Source organism: Myotis nattereri (genome assembly GCF_964212035.1).
Source record: "Myotis nattereri genome assembly, chromosome: 16".
Lineage (NCBI taxonomy): Eukaryota > Metazoa > Chordata > Mammalia > Chiroptera > Vespertilionidae > Myotis > Myotis nattereri.
Genome location: NC_138091.1, coordinates 55,719,556 through 55,738,072, shown reverse-complemented (window position 1 = coordinate 55,738,072; position 18,517 = coordinate 55,719,556). Strand labels below are relative to the sequence as shown.

At 63.5% G+C, this 18,517-nt stretch overlaps 1 protein-coding gene across 1 annotated transcript in view; it reads right to left on the bottom strand.

The window, feature by feature from the left end:
* The window catches only part of RPTOR (regulatory associated protein of MTOR complex 1), a 79,980-nt gene that overhangs the window by 25,613 nt on the left and 35,850 nt on the right, over positions 1-18,517 (bottom strand). The window contains exons 4-10 of the mRNA XM_081110739.1: positions 16,859-17,017; positions 15,135-15,281; positions 14,664-14,839; positions 11,908-11,967; positions 2,831-2,931; positions 2,395-2,539; positions 1,113-1,188 (exon numbers count right to left, since the gene is read on the bottom strand). Of these exons, the coding sequence (XP_080966865.1) occupies positions 1,113-1,188; positions 2,395-2,539; positions 2,831-2,931; positions 11,908-11,967; positions 14,664-14,839; positions 15,135-15,281; positions 16,859-17,017 (864 nt within the window). The remainder of the gene's footprint in view (positions 1-1,112; positions 1,189-2,394; positions 2,540-2,830; positions 2,932-11,907; positions 11,968-14,663; positions 14,840-15,134; positions 15,282-16,858; positions 17,018-18,517) is intronic.

The window sequence follows — 18,517 nt, the reverse complement described above, 5'->3', positions numbered from 1 at the left end:
TGTGGGGTTGCCGTGCGGCAGGAGCGGGAGTGGGAGCTGGCACTCCGGGCGCCCAGCACGGGCTCAGGCTCCCGAGAGCGGCCGCGTGCATTGGACGACGGGCCAGCGAGTTATAGGAAAGCCACTGGGATACGGAAGTGACTTTAATGAAGTTGCTATACAAAGTCACTTGTGACCAATATATAGAAAAAGAAAGAGAAAATAGAAAATGAAATTTAAAAAGATACTGTTTACAGCCACACCGATGGGCTGGAGCGCACACTGGAGGTCAGTCAGCAGAGGGACGGGTCGGGGCAGGTGACCGTGAAGGTCAAGGGGACAAACGTCCAGTTTAAACAATGAGCCTCGCGGCGGTCACTTCATGACGCCGGCACCTATCGGGCCGCGTGCTGGCGCCGGAGAGGAGTCGGATGGTGTGAGGCGCATCCCGAACCAGCTCCCATCAGTGAGAAACGGGGGGCGGGAGAGGACACCGACAGATTCAACAGGCAGGTTACAGAGGATCCACCAGGGGCCAAGGAAGACACGGACTGCTGACCGCGTCCATGGTCAGGGCAACGCACACAGGACAGCAGCTCAAGGAAAGTCCCTTTCACGTGCAACCCCAGTCGCCAGCGGGGGGAGGGGAGGGACGCAGGAGGCGGCCAGGCTGCAGGCGCTCGGCGGGTGGGTGCAGCGCCCCCGGCTGGAGGCGGCGGGGGCGGGGGTGCCAGCGAGGAGAGCAGGTACGACAGCAGCGCCTCAGCGGACGGGGCTTCCCAGAGCTGACCGCCTCCAATCTAACGCTGACCCCCAGTGGGCGCACATCTGTCTTTATTTTTTTGGTTAATCCTCACCCAAGGGTATTTTCCCGCTGATTTTTAGAGTGGAGGAAGGAGGAGAGAGAGACATCCACGTGAGAGACACAGGCCACTGCCTCCTGCACGCACACGCCTGACTCCTTGGTGGGCGGGGCCCACGCCCTGTCCTCTGACCACACTGGCCAGGGACAGACCCGCATCTTTTAAGCTCTAAGTGCAGGTGGGTGCAGGGCACCGCGAGTCCCGTCCCCACCCCCACGGGCACTGAGACCAGGTCAGAGGGCGGCCCCACAGGGCGCCCACGGGGCTCACCCGGAATGCAGTGCCCTCCTCGATGATGGTGGGCAGCTGGGAGAGGCAGATGTCCACGGCGAGGTCCCAGGCTTGCCTGGGGAGAGAGCAGAGGACACAGGGCATCACTGACCGGCTCCCGCCAGGACCCAGGGCGGAGCGGGCAGCAGCGGGGCCAGGCCCCGGGAAGGCAGAGGAGCTAAAGCCATTTGTCTGTAGCTCTTTTCTCCTCAAGCTGAAATGAGAAAGAGGCCTGGGAACAACAGGGGGACCCCTCCCACCGCCTGAAGCAGCGTTCGCGGCGCAGCCCGCCCAGCGAGGCAGGGGCAGCGTCACACACCCGCACCGAGAAACGCAGGCCAGGCCACGCGCCTCCCTAGGAACAGGCCAGCGTGAGGCCGGGAGAAAGGAGATCTGTCTGAGGCCCCCACCAACCCCAATGCCCGCGTGGTGCCCACGGAGTCAGGGCTGGCTTGCCAGCACTGTTGGGCCCATCACCCGGGCCCCACGCAACCACTCTGGGCCTCGCCGCCGGGCTCCACCTCCCCGCAGGCTCCCCTGGGAGCCGAGACGGCAGGGGGCTCGGCGGGGCTGCCAGCGGAGGGACAGGGACGCTCACACCGCCTCCCGTCCCCTACGGCCCGGCCCACGTGGTGGTCCTGCACTCAGGCTCCCCTCCATCTCGGTCCCTCCCCGTCCCCCACGGGCAGCTGGGTGCTCCACGGACCACCACCTGGAGGACGTGCCACCCAGACCAGAGCTGGGCTTTCAGGACACAGGCCCACACGGATCAGTCGGCACCAGGCACCCTCGCTGGGCTCAGAGGGCACAGGTCATGACCACCGAGAACTGCAAGGGCTCCGGACGGGACGGGCTGAAATTGGACGTGAAGGGGAAGGACTCCCTGATGACAAGCAGGAGCCGCCGAGCCGGTCTTCCCTAGCGCGGCCCCGCCACGTGTTCACGGTGTTACACCGTGTGCGCTGTGCTCGGCTCCCTTCCTCCCGCTAAAACCCCGCCTCCCACCGCACCTCGGAGATCGCAGGCTGGTGTCCACCATTTAGCCCCAGTGCCGCGCTGACCACCTGGGCGGGGCCCCGGGACCCACACACTCCGGTCTGTTCATGAGGGAGGGCGCTCTGCCGCTTGAGGGTTCCGTCTCACCATGGGCTCTGCAGAACCCACCAGACGCCCGGGCCTGGGGCAGCAGCTGGCAACCCTGGGCACAGGTGGGCCGACCCTCCTGGTGCAGCTGAGCGCCTGGCGACCCCCGGGGCCCGAAGCAGGAGGAGCCGGGACTCACCACATGGCGTGCATGTAGGTGGGGGGCAGGCGCGGGCTGCTGACGGGGGTGCAATTGTAGGAGCGCATGATCCTCTCCGCCAGCAGGAAGTTGCGGAACAGGCTGGCCACCAGCAGGTCCTGCCGGAACAGCTTCTGGAAGAGGTCTGAGGGCGAGACACGCGGCCCCGTCAGGACGCACGCCCGCGCTCCAGCCAGAGGCCCCGACGTCCAGCCCCGGCCGCTGCGAGGCTCCTGGCAGCTGCGTCAGGCAGCGTGGACACGGCCGGCGGCGGGGAGGACACTGGCGACGGTCAGAGCAGGGACGCGCGCAGCTCCTCTCACCACGCAGCCCTGACCGGCGCCCCACAGAACCCCGGGTGCCTGCGCCTGCTGCCCCCCGCCAGCTCTCTGCCTGCGAGAACCCACTTCGCCCCTCGGACCCTCTCGTGCCTCACCCCGAGGGAGCACGTTCCACGCGATGGTGTCTGTGATGGCCGTGAAGATCCAGTTCAGCTCGCCCAGCGGCGTCCTCCTGTCGTTGAGCCGGCCGGGGATCCTAGGAGACACGTGCATTTCTGTCAGCGACGGCGGAACAGCCACGGCTGCGGACACAGCAGGGGCTCACTGTGAGGCCGGGCACGTGGGCGGGCATGTGGGCAGAGGCAGCCGGCCACCTGCAGCGTGGGTGCCCCGCCCGCCGCACAGCAAGCTCGTTGCGGCCCCGCAGTCACAGAAAACCCTCCTCCCGCAGGGAAGTCCCCAGGAAGTGGCCGGAGGTGAGAGTGTAACTTTATAAGGTTTCACAGACTAAGATCCTGCCCGCAGCCGACCTCCGTCCTGAACCCAAGGGGAAGACACGTGCGTAGCAGGGACGCGTCAGAAGCAGCCACACGGGAGAGGGGTCACGAGGGCACAGCCACGAGGAAGTAACTGCGGCCCCAAAGCTGCTGTGGGGGATGCTGTGACGACACGGGGCGCGCTTGCTCTCCGACCAAGTGACACGACACCGTCACCCTCACGCAGCGCGAGCAAGGACGCCATCGAGAGAAGGAAAGACCTCGGGGCGACGCTCAGGCGACGCTCGTCCGTCTGCATGTGAGCCTGGCTCAGCCTCGCCCTCCTGCGTGGAGCCCGGAGGCCGCAGGGGTTCGGGGGGGGGGGGGTGACAGGACAGCGCTCCTGAGGACAGACACCTGACCAAGGTCTGTCTCCAGACCTGCAGGCGCACAGCCCTGAGCAGCTCCCGTCAGCCCGGGGCCGGGACGCAGGCCCAGCTGCTCCCAGGCCACGTCGGGGTCGCTCTGAGTTCTGACTGACAATTGCAGGGATAAATGCACGCCCTCTCCTCTCCCCCCCATGAAGGTCCACTGGCCTTCACTGAGCTCCCGGGAAAGCGTGGGCAGCCCGCCACCGACGCCTCGCAGGCCTGGGCCGCCCACACTGCGCCGTCACGGGCTCGTTAACTCCCTCAGCAGCGGAGTTTGTTCCCCGTCTGTACCAGAGCCTGAGGGACGTCCCGGCCCCTGGAGCCGCCGCGTCACTGAGGCTGAGGCCGCAGGAACGGGCCGCACGGACTGCCGGGCGCAGGGCACAGGGCGGCAGAGACAGAGGCCGGTCGCGTCCTGCTGTGCAGGCCTGGCCGCTCCGGCACCTCTGCCTGCCACTTTCCAAGCAAACGACACAAACTCCCTAAAGCGACTCCAGTGGTAAGAAGGTAGACAATCGTCCAAGTGCCGTCATCTGAGGGCGACCGGACACACGGGCGCCGACCGCCCCTCCAGGGGTCCCTGTGCGCAGCCAGGTCACTTTAGATGAGCCAACGTAACACTGTGCAGGGGCGCTGCGTCCTTGTTATGTGAAAGCCTCCACAGCCGGGCCGGCCTGCGCAGGGCTGAGCGTCCACCTGTGACCCAGGAGGTCACGGCTCGATTCCCGGTCAGGGCCCAGGCCCAGGTTGTGGGCTCCATCCCCACTGTGGGGTGTGCAGGAGGCAGCCCATCAACGATTCTCTCATCATTGACGTTTCTATCTCTCCCTCTTCCTTCCTCCCTGAAATCAGTAAAGATATATATTTTTTAAAAAGCTACAAAAAACCCAAAACACAAACAAAAACAAAACAAAACCTCACAAATACACTGAGAGAAGGGCTGCACCCAGCACTATCCGTGACGCTTGCCTGGCGAGGACACGGTGACGCCGATTCTATGGCCTCTCTGTACTGAGCGATGTATCTATGCTGAAAACACTCCCAGCTGGGCAGCAGCCGGGAGGGGAGTGAGCGTCTCGGAGCCCTGGGGGGTCTGTGTGCTGGGCCTACGCTCTCTGTCGGGTGCGACGCTGACACCAGCCCTGCACGCGTCCAGCATGGGTCACGGCCGCGGTCAGCCCTGCACGCGTCCAGCGTGGGTCACGGCCGCGGTCAGCCCTGCACGCGTCCAGCGTGGGACACGGCGCGGTCAGCCCTGCACGCGTCCAGCGTGGGTCACGGCCGCGGTCAGCCCTGCACGCGTCCAGCGTGGGACACGGCCGCGGTCAGCCCTGCACGCGTCCAGCGTGGGACACGGCCGCGGTCAGCCCTGCACGCATCCAGCGTGGGTCACGGCCGCGGTCAGCCCTGCACGCGTCCAGCGTGGGTCACGGCCGCGGTCAGCCCTGCACGCGTCCAGCGTGGGACACGGCCGCGGTCAGCCCGGGAGACAGCCCCGAGGGGAGGCTGGGACCACTACCTCCAGCACATTTTCTGGAAACGTTTCTTCATTGGCTGACATTCTCCGGAACCAACCCAGCCACACGTGTCACTGCTTCTCGGGCCTCCTGCCCAAAGCCGTGCAGAACCGGCTCCGCGTGTCCTCCGAGCCCGTCCCACCGGCCCCGCTGCCCGCCTCGGGCTTCAGGGGAGGACAGTAAGGAGCCCATTCAGCACGGACCCGCGTCTCTGAGCGTGACGTGCGCGGTGTGGGCGCTGCTGTTAGCAGGAAGGGCCTCTCCTCCCGCTGACCGGGGCTGGGGGACAGCGCCTGCGGGCCAAGGCCAGGAGGAGGCAGCGAGGGAGCTGGTGGGAAGTGCAGCCGCGCCTGCTGGAGCAGGAAGCGCTCCGACTCTCGTCACTGGCTCAGACGCTCTGCGCAGCGCTGTGCCGCCCGCAGGGCTGCTGCCGGGCCTGAGGAAGCTGCGCCCGCGTGTCCTGGGCTCCCTCCTGGCGGTGGCAGCCGAGGTGACTCACCCTCCTCCCGCGGAGGCAGCCAGACAGGCTGGGGAACCTTTTTGATGTCAGGGCAGGGCTGGCCAGGCCTGAGGGAAGCCCAGCCTTGAACCTGTGGTCCTGACGCAGGGCTGAGAGGCGGAGGAGCAGCCGGCAGGCTCCTGGCGGAAGGGCAGGGAGGGGAGGGGCTGCCGCGGAGACGGGCTCTGAGCCAGGACCGGGCATGAGCTGGAAACTCAGACCTCATGCCTCCAGCCACCCCGAGGCCCGGTACGATGTCCATGTCCAGTTTGCAGCATTCACTGCCAGCCCAACGGGCCTTCCCGGCACAGACACCAGAGACACAGCCGAGAGGAGGAGAGAGGACGAGGACGCGGACGGCGCGAGATCAGCTGCGACAGTTATCGCTCTGGAGATGTCCACGGAATTAAATGAGAGGCTGGGACGCTGGCAGAGAGCTGGGGACTGAAAGTCTGCAAACCAGAATTTCAAGAACCTATGAATACCGTGTATGAAGCAACCAGCAGGGGGCTGAGCAGCACCCTGAGAGCCTGGAGAGGCAGGGGAGGGCTCGGGATGCGGAAGGGCCAGCAGGAGGAGAGAGAAGACGGGGTGTGGACAGGCAGTGCAAGGCCTCGGAGGACCAGAAGGGGAGGGTGGAGGGGGGGGTGCAGTGGCCGATGGAAAACCTCCAGGCACCGTGGCCTGGTCAGCTCGAGCGGCCATGATGCAATGCCCAGACTGGGCGGCTCAACCAACCGGGGTCTATTTCTCAGAGTCTGGAGACCAGAGGCCATGGTCAGGTTTCAGCAAGGTGAGGGTCTGCCGAGGGCGCTCTGCCCAGCGAGCCAACGGCTGCCTTCTCGCCGGGCTGTCTCCCCCCTCGGCTGTGCTGTCACGTGAGGAGAGGACGACCAGGTGCTCAGGGGACCGCGGACACGGACGGATGCACACGTGGACACAAGTCCCAGCAAGAAACGCACTTCACCTGGTGACACCGCCACACGCCAACACACATTCGGACACAGAGCCCGGGAGCAGCGTGTTCCTGGGAAACGGCGTGTCTGTCCTGCTGAGGCCGCGCAGGCTGACCCACAGTCGGAAAGGCTCAGCGTGAGCGAGGCCCCGGGCAGCCTCTCCAGGACACAAGGCCGTGGGCGAGCAGAGCCCGAGGCGCGCGGCAGACTCGCACGACCCACTCCAGAAGCCGAACGATGTTCACAGCCACGCAGGCCGCGCACCGCCTGCTGGCTACACGCCCGGGAGTCCCTCAGCCCCACCGTCGTGCGCGGGTGCGGCGCTCTGCCTGCAACAGCTCCCGCAGAACGGGCCGCTCACCGGCTTGTGGAGCACAGGCAGAAAAGTGTTAAATTCGGGAGGAAGAGGGGTGATGATCTCCACGGCTCACTGGTGAGCAGGAGTTAACAGCCACCGGAGCTACCCCGCCTCGTATTGACGTTCCTGCACAATAAGGAGCTGCCCCCGTCCCCGAGCCAGACACCCCCGCGGGACGGAGCCAGAGGCTGCGCAGGGGGCTCCCAGGGAGACCAGGCTCGAGGAGAAAGGGCAGGTCCACCTGCTTGTTCAACGCGTCTGACACAAGGAAGACAGACTCTGCTAACCAGGCAGATTCCAGGGCCCCTCGGAAGTCAGTCCGAGCCCGGGGCCGGGAGCATCGCCCTGTGGATTTTCTGTGCGTTTCCTGGGGTCAGAGCATGTCGCGGAGCGCGGTCCTGGGGGCCCGGCAGGGGACGGCACTGGTGGATCCGGACAGATCCGCTGGGTGGCGGAACCGCACCCCACGTCGCGGCTGTGGAAACAGCCTCTGTGGCCTTTGCTCTGATGACATGGGCGGGGTGCCGGCCCTGCGAGGGGATGAGCCAGTGTGTGCAGGCGCCAGGCCCCTGAACCGAGGCTCTCCCTGCCTCGGCACCTCGGTCCACAGGTCCGCTCTGAGCCGAGCCCCTCACCGGGGCTCATCAGGACAAGCCAGGCGGCCGGCCATGGGGTGAGTGTCCAACACAACGGGACTGTGCGCCCCTCAGGTCCAGCCCTTGCCCAGCACCCTGGTCCGGGGACAGCCGGGCGCTGAGCCGACAGAGGTGGCTGAGGGAGACGGTGGCGCAGGAGGGCCGTGGCTGTTCCATCCCGGCAGCGCACTCCCGCCATCACGCACGCCCTCCCCGCGGCCTCTGGGCTGTGCTGTCCCGCTTCCGTCTGAATCGGCTCCCGCGCCACCACTCACCCACCAGCGTGGGGCACTGACGGGCTCCTGACTCCCCACCGCCCCGCCGACACGATGTCATGTGGGAAAGAGGCTCCGGCTGAGTGAAGACAGGGAGCTGTTCATAGTTTCCTTTCCAACATGACGCATTGGCCCGACGCCGACCCGACAGCAGAGAGAATCCCAACCTCAGCGACGGAGCCGCGCGGCCACCCCCCGCAGGCCTGGGCCAAGCCCTGCTCCAGCCGCCACCAGGGGACCTGCCCGGGCTCCCGTTTTAGTGCGGAGCCTCCCTTCAGAGGCCCGGCCAGGACTCGGAGAGCTCCAGGCAGACCTGGCACACACAGCAGGCGCCCGTCCGTGCTCCCGGGACTCTTCTCCGAGTCTCCGCCACGAGAACCACTGTGGCTGCTCTCCACGCCCAGCACCAGCTCCAGTGAGCCCACCAGGCCCTGGCCTTGCCCTCTGGCCTGGAGCTCGGGGCCCTGGGCTGTGAAGACGTGCCCTGAGCTACTGAAGATGCGCTGTTACACAACAGACGGCCACGAGGAATGCTCCTGCCCGCTCCGCGCTTGGGTCCCGGAGCTGTCCGAGCACCACATCTCCAGGGCTGCTTCAGGGTTTCATCACCTCGTTTCAGAGCTGAGAGACATCCCTTAACGTCCACGCGTGGGCCCTGCTGCCACTGCCCGCGCGGCTGGCGGAGATCATCGGAATCGGTTCACCCGCAGCCACTGCGACAGCTTTGTCAACACCGTGCAGTCCCTTTATTTACGTCTCTCAGACAGTAACATTTTATATATTTTGAAATGGTCCATGGCTCCTCCAAACACCAGCTGCTTACAAACTTTAACACAGAGACCTCCCTGGCCCTCCGAGGGGCGGGGCGGGGCAGGGCGGCCGGAACTGCGCTGGCGGCTGCCGTTCCCAGGAGTCAGTCACGCGCCTGATGGCGCCCCTGGTGGCCCTGACGCAGTGGGTTCAGCCCAAACCAGCCCCGGGGTCGAAGCCGGGACTAAGAGCTGCATGTTTCGAGAAGAAATCTCCAGAAGATGCGAGTGAAGGTGAGATAGTGAGGTGTCCCAGGACGTCACATTAACAGGCTTTGAGACAGAAACGGGCAGCAGCTTCTTTCAAGGAGAAGCTCCGCCAGCTGCCGAACGAGGACCGACACTTACCGGGAGCAGCTGGAGCGCGTGCCGGCACTGCCTGGTGCCCGTGGCCGTGTCACGTGGGATTTCCAGAGTCCTAGAGTCTAGCATTGGTCCCGGCGTAAAAAATAAACACAGCCCACCCACGGGCATTCAGGCTATCCCACCGGGCTGCTGGGAGCACCCAGGAGTGGACCACTGGGCCCCGAGCCCCTGGCCGCTCCCCAGGGGCCGCGCGCCCCGTCCCACGGGCAGTGCCAGTGGCGGCCCCGAGGTGCTCCCGCTCTGCACGCTGGGGCTCCAACGGGGGCGCGGCACCTCGCTGCGGTCTTCGCTCGCTTTCCCCGGCCTCCCACTGCAGGATGCGGGCATCTTCTCACCTGCGTGCTGGCGCCCAGTCCTCTCGGGGACAGTCTCCCAGGCCTCTTGCCCACGCACTGACGGGGTGTTTCTGCTTGTTTGGGGCGTTAGCTTCATGTCCTCAGGATCCAGGCCCGTTGTCAGCTGTGTGATGACACGTCGTCCCCCACTCGGGGCTTGTCCGCTAGCGCTCAGCGGTGCCCGAAGATGGTGAACGTGGTACCTTCTGATGAAGCTCAATCCACCGATTCTTCCCTTTTGTGGCGCATGTTCCGGGGATGAAGTTGCTGCTCACGTTTTAAACCGGGACCGTGGAGGACGGGCTGGCTGTCCGACCGCGGGCGGGATCAAGGCGGGGCCTGAGCTGGAGGACCCCCCCTGCTGGGGACACGCCAGCAGGGGGCCGAGGCGCTGACCGCCAGGCTCCTGGCCAGGAACCAGAGGAGGGGCCGCAGGGCTCTGCGCGCTCCAGGTCATCGGGAGGCCAAGGGCACAGGAGAGGCTGCGCGTGCGAGAAGTACCCTCGCCACCACCAGGTGTCGCTGCTGGGACCCACCCGGACGCGTGTCGTTGAGGAATCACGTGTGTAAGGAACATGCAGGGCAGGGATCGGTGTGTCGTGACTTAGAAATGGAGGGAGATGGAGACGCCAGGACAGCGCCCAGCGTCGTCTGGGAAACGGGCGGCTTCCCGGACCCTGAAATCTCAAGAAACCAGCCGGCCAGACGCCTGACCAGGCAGACCTGGTGTCGCTCATTTTCTAAAACTCCTCCATGGGCCGTTTCCCGAGAACACGCTGTGTGCTCAGCACCTGTGTGTGTGGCAGCCGCGTAGGCCGTGTGTCACCAGCCCCGGCCACGTGGAGCCGCGTCACACCGACACTCCTGAGAAGGAAGCAGGCGCCTGGGGCGCGGCTCTGCACGCCAGGGGAGCCGCCCGCGACCACTGCCCACGGCCCGCAGGCCCCGCTCCTGTCTCCCGTCGGGGCCGCTGCAGGATGGACAGGCTGCCCTGGACGCGGCTTTATGCCGGGTCAGTCACAGCCTGCGGAGCTGCCCCTGCCGGACCCTAACCAGGCGGCCCAGCACCCCGGGCCACAGCGCCGTCCCACAGAGCTGGGCGCTGTCAGCTCGCCCGCTCGGCGCCGACCCCGGCAATGTGAGCAGAAGGGTCGCCATCCCCACACTGGCCCCAGCCCAGGGCAGGCTGGTTGTTCCGTCCCCATGGCCCGTCTGCGTGTGCACAGAGCCCTGACGCACAGATGCGGGGCGAGTCACATGCTGTCACACGGCCTCTGCGTGCACTTGAATGCACAGAATTCTACATGCGTGCCCTGCTTACAGGTCTCTACTCGTATTTTGTTGGTTCTTCCTTTTAAGTTTTACTTGCACATGCATTCTACGTGCCCTCATTATTGTAAAATATTTAAAAAGGTGGGAAAAAATCAGCCACTTAACACGGCTCCTCCCCTACCGACCAGGGACACAGCCTCCCGCCTTCCCGAGGTCCCGCAGCGCCTGCTCTGAAGGCTGCTCGGCGTCCTGCTGCGCGACTGGTCTCGTTTCCCACTCGGCCGCATGGCTGCCGGCCCTTCCACATCACATGCGGGGCCACGCAGCACGCCTCTGCGGGAGGAGTGCGCCGTGACAGAGCACGGGGTCCCTGCGGAGGGCTCAGGCGTGCGTTCTAGTCTACGTCCCTGGCTCACGGGCAAGGCACTGACCAGGGGAGGGACCCAGAGGCCGACTTGCTCATCCACCTCATTCAATAAACCCAGCCTCGGCCCTGGCTGGTGTGGCTCAATGGATTGAGTGTCGGCCTGTGGACGGAAGGGTTCTGGTTAGATTCCGATCAAAAGCACAGGCCCGGGTTGCAGGCTCGATCCCCAGGAGAGGTTGTGTAGGAGGCAGCTGATCCATGATTCCTCTCATCATGGATGTTTTCTCTCTCCCTCTTGCTTCCTCTCTGAAATCAATAAAAAAGCGGAACAACTCGGCCTTGGCCGTCTCACCACACGATTCTGCATTGAAAGACTCAGAAACGAGCTCTCCGTGCGGGTCCTAGAAGCCGTGGCCAGGGCAGCGGGCTGAGCCACCGCCTGCCCGACTCGGGGGGCCACAGGCGAGGCGAACACACACACAGAGACCAGGTCAAGAGCAGGGTCACGAGATGCGTGTCAGACCCGAACCGGTTCCCAACCAGAAGCGGACGAGCCAGCTCGCTGACCAGAGGGACGGGCAGAGGCCACGCAACTCAAACCGCCAGAGTTCACCTCCTGTCCGCACCTGGCATCTGCCTGAGACAGAACATGGGGCGGGGGGACGCGGGGGGTCGGGGGCCGGCCGACCCCGGCTCTGAACGGATGCCGCAGGGAGCAGACGTGTAGTGTGCCTCTCTCAGCGTTGGAGGATTTTTAAAGGATCGAAAGGATTTGGCTTTTTATCCTCTTTCTTTAAAGTGGCCCCAGCTGAGCGTGTCCTAGGCTGGCGCTGAGGCCATCCACACACAGCCTCCACCGGAGAGCAGGACGCACGCGCAGGACGGGCCTGAGAGGACAGGGAGACCCGCCCCGCCCGGCCCTGCCGCCTCACTCACTTCTCGATCAGGTCCAGCGTGACTCCGGGCACCAGGCTGACGCACTTCTGCATGCAGAACCTGCAGGGAGAGCACCGGTCACACGCGGCGACGCGCGGCGGGAAGATGCCGCCGCCCCCGAATGTCCTCACGGGGAGAGCGCAGCCCTGGCCAAGCCGGCATCTCATGTCTTCCAGACAGTCGGTGCCCAGGCTCGCTGCCCTCCCTGCCCCTCTCCCATCGGTTCTCGGCCTGGTGCCCAGAGCAAGCCTTGTGGGGAGGAAGTGCGGGGTAAGGCATCGCACCTGCTGAGAGGGGGTGGCTCCTGGTGTGCAGGGGGGCACAGGGCCTCCGCAGGCCTCGCAGGGCGGCTCCTGGCCGCCCCCGCCCCGGCTCTCAGGCCCCGTCCCCCCGGCCCACTCCCTGGGCATTTCCTCATTGGCACCTAAGTCTTTGGTATATTTGGAATTTCTCTCATTGAGGTACGGGTAGGGTTTTAGGTCTCTAATGGTTAGCCATGTGCCCCAAATCTTCAGTGTTGAGTAATGCCTTCCTTAGCTTCTCCACGTCTCTCAGCTCCTCGCCAGGGACGCCCCCCCGCCCCCCGCCCTCTGGAGGCAGCCCCCTAACTGCCATGTGGGCCTGCACATTCGATTCACGGCCCAAAGGCCACTGTGCTGAACACGCGTGTTTCTGCTAACGGTTTTCCAACGCGTTTTATTGGCTTTTTGCGAAGTTGAAATCCAGATCACGCATAAACACTGCACATCTGCTTCTCTCAGAACATGTGCACCTTCCATCCCGCTGCTCATCCAGCTGCTGGACTGACTGCGCTTCCCAGGAGCCGGGTGGCTGATCCAAGTTGGCCAACACCCTGGTGCAGCTCCCACTGCATTCAGGGCGCAGGGAGGCTTGGCAGGCGGAGAGGGGCTGCGGCCTAGAGAAAACCTCCCTCTTGCAAAGGGAGTTTGCTTCTATTCTTGTAGGTTTTTATTAAAATTCATTTTCAATTTTATCAAATAACTGTCCTCCGTCCTCCTATTACGATGATGAATTACATTAATAGGCAGCCTAATAGGACGTCGTCGCCTCTGGAATGACTCCGGCGCGGAGCTAATTGTTCTCGCTGTGCTGCAGGCTCCCTGCCGATGCTTCATTCTGGACCATCTGCAGTGTGTGTGTGTGTGTGTGTGTGTGTGTGTGTGTGCGCGTGTGAGAGAGAGCCGCTGTGTGTGTCTCCCTCTATTTGTGTGTCTGTGTATTTGCCCACTTGTGTGCCTCTGTATGTGTTTGTGTATCTGCACACGTGTGTGCCTGTGGGTGGTGCTTCTGCTGTCCCATAAAGGACCCTCTTTCTCTCCGTCCCCCGCCCTTCCTCCTGTGCTGTGCCCCAGGCCTGCCCTCCCCCTCGGGCCCTCCCCCAGGCTCCCTGGGTTCCTGAGGTTGTTGTTGGGGGATCCCCGCAGGAACATCACCCCCGCGCTCCCTGTGGCCCCGGCGCCTGCCGCCATCCCTCTCAGCACCGTGAGTCAGGTTTGCACGCCCACTTTCCGTGGAGCTCACGACACGACACGCCATTCATCTGAACTGAGTGCGTGTCGGGAGGCGGACGCCGTCTGGTATGGGAGAAAAACAACTAACTCTAGGGGGGCATGGGCAGGGTACAGAACCCGAGAGGCTGAAATCCCCGGAAGCCATCTTGGGGCTCAGCAGAAGAGCCAGGCCACGCTGGGCCACCCTGTGGAGACCTCCAGAGGGAACCCTTTCCCTGTTAGCCCCATCGCTCCTGCGGCTGGAGCCCAAGCTCTGACGTCACCACAGGGAAAACCTGGGACAACTCTGTCCTCTGTCTGCACTGCTCCCGGCTGAGGCCCCGACCTCTCTGTCCTCAGACATGGCGGGGCCGAGGCAGGAGGGCTCACAGCGCAGAGTGGGGGGCGAAGGAGGGGGTGCACAGAGCGTGTCCTCCCACAGACACTGCCTTTTAGGAAACGCTGGAGTACAAACCATTAGCCCCACACCAAGAAGCCGTGGGGATTCAGGTCCCAAGGTCATTCTGATTCTCGGTGAGTCGTCAAGAAAACCCACCAGGCAAACGTCGGGGTGAGGGTTTGAGATGAGACCACACGACACCACGCTGGCAGGGCCCGCACCCCTGCCCTGCGGGGTCTGCACGCGGCCACCTCTCGCTGGGCGAACCCAGGAGCAATTTTCTGTGCTGATAGGATACGGCAACATGGGCCATGAATATTTAAACTCTTTCAAATTCCTCAGGGTAATGGGAAGTTTCCCACCGCGGTCCATCCATCATCCATTGTGTGTCCAGCAGACAACGCGATTGTGTGCTGGTCATTAGAAAGACGGAGGCAAAAATGAAAAAAATCAGAAAACACTGGCCCTGTGAGCCTCGGCTGGCGGGGGAGGGTGCCGCGAGAGGCGTCACCTGCGCCATGGCGCCCATGCTGGGGACCGGGTTACCTTCGGAAGCACAAGTGCTCCATGTGCATTTAAAATGGAATACTGCCCCTCAACCGAAGACCAAGAAAAAAACAAAGGTAAGATGTGCTGTGGGCTCTCACACTGCATTGGTATTCGTGGGGGGAGGGGACCAGTTATGGGAAGAGCAAGGCATGTGCTCGTTTCCAGAATTACTCAAGGTTTCACTTTCTGGTCATTAGAAAGACGGAGGCAAAAATGAAAAAAAATCAGAAAACACTGGCCCTGTGAGCCTCGGCTGGCGGGGGAGGGTGCCGCAGAGGCGGGCGGAGCCCACTTACCAGCGCAGGGCGATTTTGATGGGGGTGGTGAGGCAGGAGGTGAACAGGTCGGCCGGGAGGTCAGGGATCATGGGCAGGAGCTCGCTGGCCTCGCAGGCGGCCAGCTGGATGCAGTTCTTCATGGACGGGGGCAGGGGCATCTGGGCCAGAGGGTGGTTGGGGTTGATGGCCGCGACCTGCAGAGAACACGAAGGAAGACTGTGACGTGATGTTGTGTCCCACCGGGGAGTCTCTTAACACAGTTCCCTGTTGAAGAAGGTCCCCCACCACCTGCCGACCGCCCCTCTTACCTTGCCTCCCGCATGCAGCCCATCCTCCCGCCCCCAGCGTGCAGCCCCGCCCCATACTCAGTCCCGCCTCCAGGACGGAGCCCCACCCCCAGCGTGCAGGACCATTTATGGCTCGCAGCCCCGCCCCTGGCGCGCAGCCCCGCCCCCGGCATGCAGCCCCGCCCCCAGCACGCGGCCTCACTTCCAGCTCCTGCTCCCTCTGCAGGGCGAACTGGCGGAAGGACTTGACGATGAGGCCGGCGTTGGAGCAGTCATAGACGAAGATCGACGGGCTGCCCATCCACGTCTGCAAGTCGTAGATCGACAGCGGGATGTACTGCGTGTAGTTCTGGAAACAAAACACAGCACGTGGGTGACTCACAGCCGACGGCCACACGGCCTGCCACGGCCTGTCCTGCCCGATGCACCCAGGGGGGCACCGCCAACAGGGTCCCAGGACCCCAGGTGGCAGCCTCGCCTGTCCTAGGCGCCCAGTTCACGGGGAGAGCGGGAAGCGGCGTGAGGTGCAGGCGAGCGCGGCTCCCTCGGACACCAGGACCCTCCCCGAATGCGCACGCACTGGTAGGAGCTCCGCTCGCAGCGGGACCAGGGACCACACCACAGTCCTGGCGCCCGGTCTGAACAACCCCTGGGCAGCGCCGATAGGTAAGCACCTCCCCAGGGAAGATCCACACAGCAGTTACGTGTTTTCTAATAGGAAGGTCAGTGCTGATAACGGAAGGACTGGACGCACCCATCGCCCGGCTGAGCCACACACGTGCCCCACTGGCCAGGTGGACCTCATCCTCAGGGGCATGACCCTCTGAGTGGCTGGAGCACAGACTCTGATCGCGGAATGTGAGATACAGGGTAGCGGGGAAACCCTCCAGTATTTGGAGATTAAATAACATGCGTGTCAACAAAGAGATCACGGGAAAGCACAAACAGTTGGAACAGGACAAAGGGAAAATAGGACGGGCTGAAACTTGACCAGAGCTGTGCTTGCAAGAAAAGGCACAGCCTTAGGTCCTTCTGAGAAAGGAAGAAAGGCTAAAGCTAAGATCCAAATTCCGGCCTTAAGAAGCTAGACAATGAGCAGTTAAACTGAAGTAAATAGAAGGGAGGAGATAAAGAGGATGAAGCAGTGAAAGAGAGAATAGCTGGTAGAGAAAGTTAACGTTGCTAAAATTTGTTGTGTTTTTAAAAGATCGGTAAAGTGGGCAAGCCTCTAGCTAGAGAGAGTGAGAATAAAAAGACACAGTCAAGCCGAAACCGGTTTGGCTCAGTGGATAGAGCGTCGGCCTGCGGACTGAAAGGTCCCAGGTTCGATTCCGGTCAAGGGCATGTACCTGGGTTGCGGGCACATCCCCAGTAGGAGATGTGCAGGAGGCAGCTGATCGATGTTTCTAACTATCTCTCTCCCTTCCTCTCTGTAAGAAATCAATAAAATATATTAAAAAAAAAAAAAAAAAGACACAGTCAACATGTTTCAATCAACACGGGCCCTACAGGCACCGAAAAGGTAGGGACAGAGCAACCATTTTATGCCAAACTTTTAAAAAGTCAAATTAGATGGAAAATGCCTTAAAAATACAACTTACCAGAAGCGACCCAGAAAGAAACAGGAAGCCTGAACAGTCCCGTGCCCCTCACAGAAAAATGTCCAGCCAGGAGCCTTCCTACCAGGAGCCCAGCAGGCGCCGGCCCTGGGGCAGGGCTGGGCCGCATGCTGGGGACACTCCAGCTCCCCGATGTGTCCCCCCGGCGGGTGCTCCCTGAGGATGCCCGGAGCCTTGGGCTCGTGTCCACCCCCGGCGGGTGCTCCCTGAGGCTGCCCGGAGCCCTGGGGCAGGGCTGGGCCGCGTGCTGGGGACACTCCAGCTCCCCGATGTGTCCCCCCGGCGGGTGACCTGAGGCTGCGCTCACCTTGTTGAAGACCCAGATCTCCCCGTTCACTGTGGGCCGGGGCACCCCGTGGCCGTTGTAGTGGAAGAGGACCCGCTCCTCCTTGGCGTTCCGGCGCAGCGACGTGCACAGCTTCTTCACCTCGTCCACGGTGGGGTCGAGGCTCTGCTTGTACCGCGCCTGTCACAGGAGAAGATTCAGAAACGTAACGGTTTGCGGGAGCACCCAGACGGCCCCCTCCAAGCCTGCACTGAAGAGCCGCGTGGCCAGAAAGTGGCCCGAGTCTGTTTCAGCCAAACGCCCAGCCACTGCGCATGTCCGGCGCCCGCCCGGATTTAGATGCTTCTCAGCATCGGGCTCCGTGGTGGCCAGACAGCGCGGCCGCCTCTTCGGTCTGCGTGTGAGTGAGAACAAACACCTGGGCACGGTGACGGGCACTTTTTAAAAAGCGCTGACTCAAGGGCGCAGAGGAGCACGCCAGCACCGTGAGCCACACCATGGGCCCAGGGCGGGCGCCCCGCTGAGCCGGCTCTGGCTGCGCTGGCCCCAGCGTGAAGGGCCAGGACACACGGGCGGCTCCTGGAGGGAACGGGAAGATGGGAGCTGAGTCACAGACTAATGTTAACGGCATAAAAGGGTCTGAATTCCCATTCGTTTTCCTTGTGGGCACAAGAGAGCCACCAGCACTCTCACTGCCACCAAGAACAGCCACGGGTCACCCTGGAGGGAAGCCCAGGTCATGAACCCGGTGGCTCTCCAGCAACCTCCCCAGAGCGCCCCTCGGAGGCCGGCGGCGAGTGACCTCAGAAACACTGCTGACGCTGAGCAGAGCCGCCCCAAACCGAGGCCCTCCCCCCGTGTGAGAACAGCCGAGAGCAGTGCAGACGCGAATCTACGCCCCCACTGATGACGTCTCCCCTGCGGCCTCGACCAGGAGCAGGGAGCGCTGGGGGAGCAGCTTCCAGGGCCGAGAAGGGGCAGCAGGGAAAAGGGCCCAAACAGAACCCAGGGGCTGGCCGGCCCCCCAGGCTGGAGCTCCTGGTATCGGAGTCCACTGCCCGGTCCACACGCTGCTGGCGCTCGGCCTGAGGCTCCCTTGCAGGGACGTCCAGCCCTGGCCTGCCTGGCGCCTCTGAGGCACATCCTGAACAGGAGTGCTCCCCCCGGGCCACGGGCCACGGGCCACACCACTCAGGGACGGCAGTGAAACGGGGACCGTGGCTCCGCGAAGGTCTCCGCTGCGGGCGGCTGAGATGACAGCCTGTTTCCTTACTGAGCGCCCGAAAGGACGCGTTAACGGGCTGGCGCGAGAGGCGCTGCGGAGATCAGGAATGTGCCTCCCGGGCTCCGTGGGAATTAATTAATATTTTTAAGGCTCTGAAATGAGCAGCAGTAAATTGAATGTCAGCGCACGGCCGAGGCTGCGTGGGAGCGGAGGCCTGGGACAATGGCCCCGCAGCCGAGGGCGAGTGGCAGGAGCTGCGACCTGTTGGGATTTACGACCGTGTGGGCCGGGCGGGAACGACACAGCGCGCCTGAGATAGTGCCCGTTGTGCCAGGCATTGCTCCTTGGGGTCCAGAGCCCAAACGTCATAAAACCTGTGCACGGAATTTCAGGGGAGGCAGCAGAGGAGAATAAAGGAATGAGCAGGGGAGGAGGCGGCAGAGAACGAGCCGAGG